Source organism: Danio aesculapii, chromosome 25, assembly GCF_903798145.1.
Source record: "Danio aesculapii chromosome 25, fDanAes4.1, whole genome shotgun sequence".
Lineage (NCBI taxonomy): Eukaryota > Metazoa > Chordata > Actinopteri > Cypriniformes > Danionidae > Danio > Danio aesculapii.
Window position 1 is genome coordinate 5,029,505 of NC_079459.1, and position 12,500 is coordinate 5,042,004.

General features: G+C 36.7%; 1 protein-coding gene across 4 annotated transcripts in view; it reads right to left on the reverse strand.

The window, feature by feature from the left end:
* Positions 1–12,500, reverse strand: part of scaper (S-phase cyclin A-associated protein in the ER) — a 224,170-nt gene that overhangs the window by 76,937 nt on the left and 134,733 nt on the right. For all 4 annotated transcript variants that reach the window (XM_056451356.1, XM_056451357.1, XM_056451358.1 and 1 more), the window contains one exon: positions 4,055–4,178. In XM_056451356.1, coding sequence (XP_056307331.1) covers positions 4,055–4,178 — 124 coding nt within the window. The remainder of the gene's footprint in view (positions 1–4,054; positions 4,179–12,500) is intronic.

Sequence of the window (12,500 nt, forward strand, 5' to 3'; positions counted from 1 at the left end):
TAATAGTAATAAAAACAATAATGATTGGAGCAATAATTTAATTTGAAACCACATACAGTAAGTATTAAATAAATATTTAATAAATAAGTATTTAACAATATAACTTTTTTTTTTTACATTTAATAAATGCTGCCTTGATGAACAGAATAATTGTATTAAAAAACAAGAAAAAAATTCAGTTTTTGTGATCTATACAGTCAGTCATTTGTGTTTGGAATGACAACCGACAACCACCGCTCATTAACCAAATATCAACCGTAAACTGGTCAGATTATTAATAAATGATTAATTAAAAACAATAATGATTGACGTTTCTATTTTGTGTCTGACACAATATATATTGCATTTTAAAATACTGATTTATTTAACATGCGAACATATTTAAAACAGAATGTCTTCACGCATCTGCAGTTTTAACAACATAGAAAAAAAGAATAAACTAAAACAAACAAAAAAAATTTGTCCTGCCCTAGATATTTTTTACTTACATTACAAATTTAGATTACAAAACAAAAACACTGACTGAATCATATAACCTGTTTTTTCCAATTGGCATAACTTGTTTTTTCCAATCGTTTTTTTTCTCCGTCAAATAAAAATAGTAGCCTACCTCAAATCGAACGCTTCACGGAAATTATGTATTTAGTTAAAGCTCCACTGTAATTTTTATATCACAAGCCTCTGTCAACATTTTTAATGGAAGTCGTTTGTTTAAAGATTATGTCTTGACCATCTTTGGATTTGCATGATTCATAGATTATAAAGGCTATTTTAAAAATGGATATTTTATAAGAACGATTAATAACTGTAATTTTCCAAATGGAAAATTTTTTTTTTGGTTTGTTGGCTGTACATTAAATCATCACAACTATAGCCTATTTGTTGTGTTTATGAGCGATGCCGGAGCGCGCTCTAATTAAGAGAAAACAGACGCTCTGACTTGTTGCCAGCTTGTTTCCAAAGCAGCGCACGTTCCAGAAAGTTTTGTTTTGTGGATTTTCTCCAATTGTGCAAATAAACAGAGGTGTTCATGACGCGTATCCAGGACAGAGGAAATCAGCACCAGCGCTGGTTTAGCATCAACACGTCTGTGTCAAACTGTGACCAGCAATATCCTTTCATTTTACTTCTTTGGCAAAATACGTCTGTAGGCACGTGTGGTTGCACGTGTTACCATTCTACGAGTTAACAAATATGTGCACATGTATGCACATTTAATTACTTAATAAAAAAATAAACAATAATATGTTATTAACCGTTTAACTGATCCCATTAATTGGTTAAAACGCATCCTTTCGGTTAACGGTTAATCAGGTATTATGAGCATTCCTAGATATGAGCATGATAAAACAATAAGCAAAGTTTTGTGTGAACTTTTTTTTGACTTGACAACAGCTACGTTTCCATCCACCTATTTTTGGATATGCGCATGAAAAAACGGTAGATGGAAACACCAAGATGCGCATCAATTTTGAAAATGTGCATAAAAAACATATGCGCAGAATTGAGTAGGATAAACCTTTTATTCAATAAGAAAAGATGCTTATAAACTATGATTGAAACACTTTTATCAAACAAATTCCAGTATACGCATTAAAAAATGTCATGTGATTTTGTTATAAGAGATCATGTGATGATAAAAATGCGTGTGAATGGACAAACCATCAGGCTGAGCACACTGTAATACATCTGAACTGTTTTTTTGGTCATTCTAAAATGTCCTAACCATTTCAGTATTGGTGTTGTTATATTATTAATGATCTCCAGAATCAAGAGCTTCTGTGCTCCGTGTCTCATGCCTTCAAACGCCACCGTGCATTCACCATACCTGTCAACCCTCCCGTTTTTACCCGGATTCTCCCGTATTTTACAGTTCTATCCCGCTATCATCCCGTAAAAGTATTTTCCTGTATTTCTCCCATATTTTCAGTCTTTCTTTGAAGAGTGGCAAATAAACATTAAAGAGTCGATCCTCCCTTTACACAACCCATACCGCCGAACCACCAGGGGCCGCCCCTTACTCTTAAATTTGAGTCTGTTCTGTGCTTTCGCTTTGTTTATGGCGGGATTCCCTTTCCTTTTCATTACAGGTGCCATCTCCCCTTCATATGCAATCCTCAAAACAATCATATAGCGGTGCATGACTGTCAGCTGACGTGGTCCATAGTGATAAACAGACGCTGTTTCCCAAACGGATTCTGTACACGCGATTTGAAGCGGAGTGCAAGTTTGGGTTTTGGGTGCGTGTTTGAACAGACATATGCACATAATTAATAATAATTGTCAGGGTTCTGCCACTCTGGTCTTATAAATTCTTGTTTTGGTGGCAGAGTCCGGACACTAGCTCTGTCTTGTCCTGTCCTGTTGTGCTCGGCTTGAGTTTTCTTGGGTCGAGCACTTGTTTTGTCATTGTGTGTGTCTCGTCATAAGTGCGCGCGGACCGGGCGCTCTCCCGCTTAATGCAGGCGCGCGGGGTCTGCGCGTCCATGGGACGCGCCCTCTTGTACTTGTGTTTGTGGTGGTCCGTCAGCATCGCGCTGTTTCATTCTCAGCGTCTCCGTCTAGTTGGTTTCGGTTTTGGTTGGCGCTGAGATGAAACATGCGCACTGCATTTGTGTGAGCGCACAGTAAGGTGTTTTCACTTATGGTGTACTCGTGTCTTGCGTCTGTTGTCAAAGCACGTGGCTCTGTGTTTACATTGTGGTCGCGTCCTTTTGTTGTGTGCTTCAGTGCTGTGTTTGTCTTGTCATACGAACACGCGGTTAATGAGTTCTCTCATTGGCTGCGTGTTCTTGTCCTGTTTTATGTGAGCACATGGCTTGTGTTGTCTCTGTGTCATGTGCTCTCCCGTCTATTGTCTAGTCCCACCCTCCTTGTTAACACATTATTAGTTAATTATGTTCATCTGTTTGTGTGTTGATTTACTTCTGCTTATATTCTCCTCATGTCTGCTGTCCTTTGCTAGTTCGTCATCGTATGTCATTGATCATCATTGTATGTTACCTTGTCGTGTTCCAGTCCTGATCCCTGCCAGCCTGCCCAGTCTAGTTTGGTTTGTTTGTTTATTTGTTTTGTTAATGTTTTCCCCCTCGGGGTAGTTTGTTTTGCCTTTTATTTTGTTTTATTATAAATAAATACTTATTTACCCTGCACTTGGGTCCTCGCCCCTTTCTCCTCAACCTGTGCGTGACAAATAGTAATATCTAAAGATGTCGATCTTGGTAGGTTTTTTTCAAACACAGCTAATTTCGTCCTAAATGAGCATGAAAAGTTAGGAAAGCAATCGAAAGCTTTCATTATAACGTTAGATCTGTGCATTTTTAAAGTGACGCCTGTTATTTAATGTAATCAAAAGAAAAAAATTAAATAAATAAGAGATTCATTCGTTGCTCTTTAATCAGAATGTGTAAGTTATACAGTGAAGAAACGGCTAATGAGATTTGATAGCTTGAATCTATTTCACTATAATAGCTTTTAATTTGAATAAGCTGAACTGTTTGCTAATGTGTTCGCTGCTAATGTATACCATTTAATTTTTCTATTGTAAATAATAATAATAAAACATATTACTGACCATTTAACTGTTTATTTACAGCAAAACAGCTCCAAATGAACATATTTAGTAATTTGGGGATTTTTTAAGTAATTTCGGCATATCCCTTATTTTTTACAGCATATCCCTTATTTTTTATGGCATATCCATTATTTTTACATCCCAATGTTGACAGGTATGGCGTTCACTGCGTGTCATTCACTGCAAGTCATTTATTAAATAAAGAAAAGATTCACGCAGCTTCTCCTCCCACAGCAAATTCAGTTTTTTACTGTTGATATTTGGTGCCAGTTAATCATGAAGAGACGATTTTGTTCGCTTTGAAACACTGCTTTATTCGCACGTCGTTTATGCGGTAATCCAGTTTTGAGCATTCAGTTAATTAGCATTTTTGGATGGAAACATATCTATTGGCGTAGAGTGAGAGAAATGTGAATTCATGACACATAAAAACCCCAAAAGCAAGCAGGACTAAAGTAGGCTTGAGCCTTTAATACTCACTGTTAACTGATGTAGAAGAAGGTCCATGAGAAAGGTAATTTTGTTGCTGTAGAGAACATAGGCACAGTTGTTGTGGCAGTGTGTGCAGGACAGGTAATACGTGTTCACGGCAGCGCACAGCGACCTGAACACAAAAAGAAAAGGGGGGAGGATTACTTTTCAAAAGACGACGGCTTCTCCTGTTTTGAGTTTTCCGTCTAAATGATCGGGGTACAAAGCAAGACCCCATATAAACATTTCAGGATTACTCCAACTCGCAGCGGCCAATCAGATGAGCCGGCTCTCCTGCGGTAATACAGTAAGGTTATCTGAGGAAACTGACACTTAAAGCTCAGAGTGTGAACATCACACGCAATCCAAGAAGCATGACAACACTTCAACATTACGCTCAGGGGAGTTTCTCTCAGGGACGGCTCCTTACGCAATGCTGACAAGAAAACATGAGATGTGATCTAATGAGGGCTTGTTCGCTTATAAAGAAGTAGCTTTGTGGGGATACAGATTTATAACACTATAATAGAAAAATGTTTCTGAAGTACTGGTACTTTAATGTAAAAGAAAGAAAAAACATAACACAACACGACTATTTAATGGACACAAGCCGTGCAGACTGGGGTAAGGTATGCCACAGGGCTCTGTCCTCTACAAATTCCCTTTATAAAGGTTTAATTCAAATAAATGCTATTATTTTGAACTCAACAAATTGTTAAAAAATTACTGTATTACTGTTCCTACAAAAAAATTATTCAAAACATAAAATAAAATGATCCGTGTAAATTAAATATTAATTCTGACCTGTGCTTTTAAGTCAAATACACAAAACAGTATGTGATCATATTCATTTGCATTAAAAACTTGGTGGTGGATTTAAAATTAAAATGTGACACTTGACTATACGACTATGATTTTTACACAGTAAACAGTTAATTAACAATTTCTTTGTTATACAGTTTGTTATACAGCTAACAGTTTTCCGTGTATTAACGTTTATGATGCAGAAAATACTCTGCAGTTTAACAAAATTTTGAAGTTTATACTACGAATACGAATTGTATATATATGTAATATATAAATTAGCAGTTTTCGGTATTTTCAGATTCATTTTTTCCCCATTTATTTATGCTTTTAAACTGTATTTTGGGACCTTCACCCTTCCATTAACAACTTTTGACATTGTAAAGTTAAAAAAAGTGACTCTTATTGACATTTTAATAGTATGAAGTAATATATTGCATGTATAGATGATGTAAATTACAGTAACAAACATAAATCATAATGTAACTTTACACAAAATAAACGGAAAACATTTTGTGAATCACAAAATATGGAAAATGTCAATTAATGCATATTTTAACCGTGTATATAGAAAGAAGTCCATAACATAAAACAAAAATGCAGAAACTGGCTGTTAATTACCAGGTTTTTGTACTAAAAAGATGTCAAAAATGTCCTAAAAGTCCCTTTTTTTCAAACTTCTCAACATTAAAAGCTATGAGAGGAAAGATCAAGGTTCCATAATGCAATTCAAAAGCATTAAAAATGAACAGGGGCGGTGGCTCAGTGGTTAGCACTGTCACCTCACAGTAAGAAGGTTGCTAGTTCGAGTCCTGGCTGAGTCAGTTGGCATTTCTCAGTTTGCATGTTCTCCCCGGGTTGGTGTGGGTTTCCTCCAGGTGCTTAGGTTTCCCCAACAGTCCAAAGACATGCGCTATAGCTGGCCGTAGTGTATGAGTGTGCATGTGAGAGTGTATGGGTGTTTTCCAGTACTGGGCTGCAGCTGGAAGGGCATATGCTGTGTAAAACATATGCCGGATGAGTTGGCGGTTTATTCCGCTGTGGTGACCCCTGATAAATAAAGGGACTAAGCCGTAGGAAAATGAATGAATGAATAAAGCAAATACTGTTGTTACTTTTGACCCACCTGTAAGGTACTTTCGTCCCTGCTGACGGGGTCAAAAGTAATAATGTGCAAATTATGTTTAAAGAGAATATATTTTTGAAGTTGTTCTACATTTGTTCAAAATGCCGCCTGATAATGATAGACCACACTTATGAGTTAGTAACCAATCTCCCGTACTCTGACTTGTATTTCATTATAGACAATACAACAAACATTATTTAACGTGTTCCTTGAGATCAGCGCTTAACTTGAGTCGGATCCTGTTCCGGGAAATGGCACATATTCGTGTTTTGCGTTCCGATATTTATTTTAACTGATGCGTCATTAACGTTTGTGTGGTGAATACCTGCATGTGTGTGTGTGAGAGAGAATTTAAACGAGTCAGCATTAAAGTAAAAACAAAAAAATGCATTATTTAGGAAATAAACTGAATTAATAAGTGAAAAGTTTGCAAACATATGCTTTCCTTGATAAACAATAGCTTATTAAAATTCATAATAACTTTAAAAAAACATTTTGAAACTCAGAAAGCAGCTCAGCATTGAAAGGGAAGCATTTGGACACAAGCCCAATACCAATAATAGTCTTAAATCAGATTGTGCAGTGTTAATATTTTTATTTGTAAATTTTCCAGTAAAGTCTCCCATTCATTCAAGGGTAAACCGGAACTAAAAATACACTGCGTTGCCGATAGGAGGAAGTGAAGTGACGTCATTGTGAAAAGGATCTATTAAGCACAGCTTGAGACTTTCCAAAATAAATGCGCATTCCATTGTTGGTGTTTGCTACACGTTTCGAAGACAGTTGGAACAGTAATACAGTGCATACGATCCCAACTTTTTCTGATTTGAGGTTGTATTAAAATAAGTTAAAGCAAGATAAAAATATTTGTTGTCTTTTTGTCACACTTTTTTTTTACCGTGCATGCAAGTCAATTAGACGAAATGGAGAAGAATTGAATCAGCCCTTTTTTACATCTCTTTCCCCAACTGGTTTTCAGATAAGAGTCTAGCCGTCAGCGCCTTCAGGCTAGTGAGCCACAGTCAGTCAGGTATTTTCTCTGTATTTTGTCTGTTCCACACCGGCCCGAGAGGAGATTAATGCAGCTGATAACTGACCAGTCACTCCGCTCTCCCCCAATCCACCCCCTTCTTCATTAGTTCATATTTTCTGACAACTGTATATTTTATCCCAAAGCAGAGTGGCGGGGCCCTATCTGGCGAATCCGACTTCTCTGTTTCAAACCAGGCCCGTGTTTACTTCCAGCCGTAAACATTTTGATATCCACCGCAACCTTCGCCATCTGTTCGGCATTTTCCCCGTATTGGCACTGGCAATAAAAATAGCACGAGCCTTGAAGGCCTCGGCCTGTCAATAGTTGACAGAAACACCGGTGTATATTTTACCCACTGGCAGGCTGATCTGGGAGATAGCCGTGCGAATATTGACATAGCGATGTAAAAGCGTCAGACATGCAGTATGAGACCGCGAGGGAAAAAAAAAATATTGGGTCCTGCTGGGAAAGCGTCCAAGTGTTCGGAGGTTTACGCTTTCTTTTTTATGTGCGCCGTTATTAATCGACAAAGTCTAAGCGGACGGTAAAAGCAATCGACGAGGGTGTCGAAAGAGGTCTCGTACAATTAATACACAGTCAACGGAGCATTGATTCACCAAAGCGTGAAGTGTTTCTCTGGGATTGATGGAGGGATACCGGAGCTAAAGGAGAAGGAAGGACGGATGGTCATGGGTGAGTGCAGTGATACGCCGGGCTCTGTTCAGTCAGGGACGAGAAATGTGAGATCTCCTCCAACCTGTGCTCTCTGGGCAGCAGACCAGGACTGCCTCAAACACACTGATTTTTTTTTTTTTTTTTTAAGCAGAGCTTTAACTGGGAGCTTATTTTATTTTACACTCCAAGAATGATTGTTCAGACTACTTATTTAAAAATGAGCTGAATCAACACAATTCTTTATGTTTTTACTCAATTGTCAATCTACTTAGATTTCAAGAAACAAATAAGTTAACTTAATTGGTGTGTGTTAGGACAACATGAAGCAGTTATGTGGAACTCAGCATTTCTTACAGTGTAATTCTGCACGATGTTGGAAGGAAACTGGCATTGCGATATTTCGTTTTTTTGCTATATAGATACAGTTTCACCAGATGAATTGAATACCTCTTTCTTGGAAAGTATTTATTATTTTAGATTGATTGGGATGATTTTGTACAGCATTTGCATGAAACCACAAGCATGGACAAAACAATAGAGCAAAAATACAAATTAAATACATTTTCTGGAGACTCTAAATGTTTTCAGGTAAATACAGGGTTCCCGCTGTTAGCCAAATGTCAAATTCTCAGACTTTTTCCTGACTTCCACTAAATAAAATGCTTAATTTGCATGAAGCAAATTTCCTATACATTTTTAAGCTGTCCATAATGACGTACTGAATCAGGTCCAATATGTAGTGGACGTCGTAATGCCTATGCTATGCTGATGGTTGGGTTTAGGATTGAGGTAGGTGTAGATGTTAATAACTGTAATGTCTACACCTACCCTAACCCTTAAACCAACCCTCAATTATTAACGTCTACACCTACCCCAACCCTCACAGTTATTAACGTCTACACCAACCCCAACCCTCACAGTTATTAACGTCTACACCAACCCCAACCCTCACAGTTATTAACGTCTACACCAACCCCAACCATTACAGTTATTAATGTCTACACCTACCCCAACCCTAAACCCAACCCTCACAGTTATTAACGTCTACACCAACCCCAACCATCACAGTTAATGTCTACACCTACACCTACCCCAACCCTAAACCCAACCCTCAGATCACAGTTATTAACGTCTACACCAACCCCAACCATCACAGTTATTAATGTCTACACCTACACCTACCCCAACCCTAAACCCAACCCTCAAAGTTATTAACGTCTACACCAACCCCAACCATCACAGTTATTAATGTCTACACCTACCCCAACCCTAAACCCAACCCTCACAGTTATTAAGGTCTACACCTACCCCAACCCTATACCCAAGCCTCGCAGTTATTAAGGTCTACACCTACCCCAATCCTAAACCAAACCCTCAGTTATTAATGTCTACACCTACCCCAATCCTAAACCCAACCCTCAGTTATTAATGTCTACACCTACCCCAACCCTAAACCCAACCCTCAGTTATTAAGGTCTACACCTACCCCAATCCTAAACCAAACCCTCAGTTATTAATGTCTACACCTACCCCAACCCTAAACCCAACCCTCAGTTATTAAGGTCTACACCTACCCCAATCCTAAACCAAACCCTCAGTTATTAATTTCTACACCTACCCCAATCCTAAACCCAACCCTCTCAGTTATTAATGTCTACACCTACCTCAACCCTAAATCCAACCACAGTTATTAAGGTCTACACCTACCCCAACCCTAAACCCAACCATCACAGTTATTAACATCTACACCTACCCCAACACTAAACCCAACCCTCACAGTTAACAATGTCTACACCTACACAAACCCTCACAGTTATTAACGTCTACACCTACCCCAACCATCACAGTTATTAATGTCTACACCTACCCCAACCATCACAGTTATTAATGTCTACACCTACCCCAACCATCACAGTTATTAACGTCTACACCAACCCCAACCATCACAGTTATTAACGTCTACACCTACCCCAACCATCACAGTTATTAACGTCTACACCAACCCCAACCATCACAGTTATTAATGTCTACACCAACCCCAACCCTCACAGTTAATAATGTCTACACCTACCCCAACCCCAACCCTCAAAGTTATTAACGTCTACACCAACCCCAACCATCACAGTTAATAACGTCTACACCTACCCCAACCCCAACCCCAACCCTCACAGTTAAGGTCTACCCCTACCTCAACCCTAAATCCAACCACAGTTATTAACGTCTACACCTACCCCAACCCTAAACCCAACCCTCACAGTTAACAATGTCTACACCTAAACAAACCCTCACAGTTATTAACGTCTACACCTAAACTTTTAAACTTCTTGTAAACTTCTACCTTTGTAACTATTAATAATCAGCTAATTAGTAGTTAATTGAGGTCAAAGTTTTAGTTAATAGTTTGTTAATAGCGTGACTTGTACAGTAAATCAATATCAAAAAAGCCCTTCAAGACATAAAAAATAAAATGTAGAACTGTAACAAAGGGAAAATAATATCTGCAAAATAAATATGTATAAACTGCTTACTAATATCTATTATTGTAAAATTAATGCTTAACAAATGAACTATTTACTAATGCTTAATAAAGGATTCATAGTGTGCAGTTATTATGTTACCGAATGTAAACTCTAATTTGTTTGCTTTTGTCATGGAATTTGAGGTATCCATATTGTTTCTAGGCAGTTTTGAAAGGTGTCAGATGTCCAGGCGAGGATTGGATGACAGGCCTCAGTGTCGAGGTTCACTTTGGCTTCTCAAATATAAACAGTGGATTGAAGGCTTAAGCACAAGATTATCACATTATTGTAGTGCTATACGCTGACTGGCGCCTGAAATTCAGCTAAGTGTGAAAAACATTTCCTAGCTCGGATTTATTAGAGGTTATTTACATAGTACTACATTTCCAATCAGAATCAGAATGAGCTATATTCGACAAGTGTGCACAAAACACACAAGAATTTATTTGTGGTTTGCAGGCGGTCAGAGTACATACATACACAATCACAAGATAACAATTTAATAAGTGGGAAATAGTGTAAACGATAAAATTATATGTTTATGTGCACTGTTTATCTGCTTTGTATAACAAAATTAAAAATATGTACTTACAAATTAAAAAATTGTGTATTTACACATGAAAATGTCAGTACATATTTAAAATACATACAGTACATACATTAAAAGACATTTAAGACTTTTTTAACTGATTTTTATTTAGTTTTTGTATAGTTTTTGTTAGTAAAAAATAATATTAAACATATTAGTCGTTTACAAATAATATGATGCGTTTTAACTGATGAAAACTAAATAAAAAGTAAATAAAAATCCATTTTAAATGACAAATACTGTGACAAAAAATGTACTAACATTTTCGTCAACAAATAAAGACAAAACTAAAATGTTTATGGAGGGACAATTTCATAAAAGATCCAGTCTGCGGACATTTGAAATGCAGCCTATACTGATCAACCAAGCAGGCAATAAGCAATCATTTGCTGCAAACCTGATGAAAATGTACAAAATCTCAATGTGTAGGAAAAGAAAACCTAAGAGCAGGCATAGAATCTGAAGCACACTTTTGACGTCCTTCATCAAAAATGCACTGTTATGTTTTTCAATCACACCGAGATCTTCACCCTCACAGACAAACTGCATTTAAGTAATATATCCGTGGTACTAATCAAACTTAAATCACACAAAATACAATACACTTCTAAACTAAAAGCATTGACTTGCCACAACACTCTTTTACTTTCGATTTAGCAATTGCACAGATATGATATACGAATCTCCCTTTCGTGACATCCCTACTTCTCTCTTTTTTTCGCCCTTTAAATACTCCATTTAGTCATACAAATACTATTATCAGTGCATTCATTTTAAAACTGACAGCAGTATTATAAACGTCAGTAACATCTTTAGTTAGGCAGAATTAACTATATTTGATTGATGCAAATAAATATATCTGCTTGAAATAATAAAGAACGCTATATATAAATGGTTTATTATAACGAATGTGTTTTACAAGGCCTTTTATTTAGGCCTAATGTTACATACATGGAAAATCTGTATTGTTCTAAATTAAAACTAACTATGCTTATAAGTGTGTTCTCCAGGAATACATAAAAATGTTATAGATGAAAAAGAAATGTTATAGATATGCGTAATATATTCTCATTTAACTAAACTGATTGGATTTTAGTTGACTAAAACAAGAGTAGACTTAGTCGACTAAAATCATATTAAATTTAGTTGACTAAAACTGCAGCTGAAGTCAAATGTATTAGCCCTCCTGCAAAATACTTCCTAAGTGTTACTTATTTACGCTTCTTTAACAAAATAGTTTTAATATATAATTTTTAAGACTCAACTAAGTTTTTATATTAACTAGACAAGTCATTGGACAACAGTGCTTTGTTCTGTAGCCAATATATATATTAGTGGTGTAACAGATGACAAATCTCCAGGTTCGGATTACATTATGGTTTTTTAGTCATGGATCTGACCATTTTTCGGATCAGCAAAAAAAGGGAGGAGACAAATGTAATTTGCTTTCCATTTATTACAGAAACAGCACTGCAAGACACTTTTGGTTTTAGAAAACAGAACTTAGAACCTGTAAAGAACTAATCAGCTGAATAAAAATTGATTGTAAAATATTCGGTGCTGTGAAAAATTCACTGTTACTACTTTTGCTGATAACGCTAAATGTAGAAATCTAACATTATCATTTGTACAACTCATATTTATTTTTACTCTCATTTTCAACAAATGATTCAGTTATTCACTCATAAAACTTCATGTTTCACTGCTAG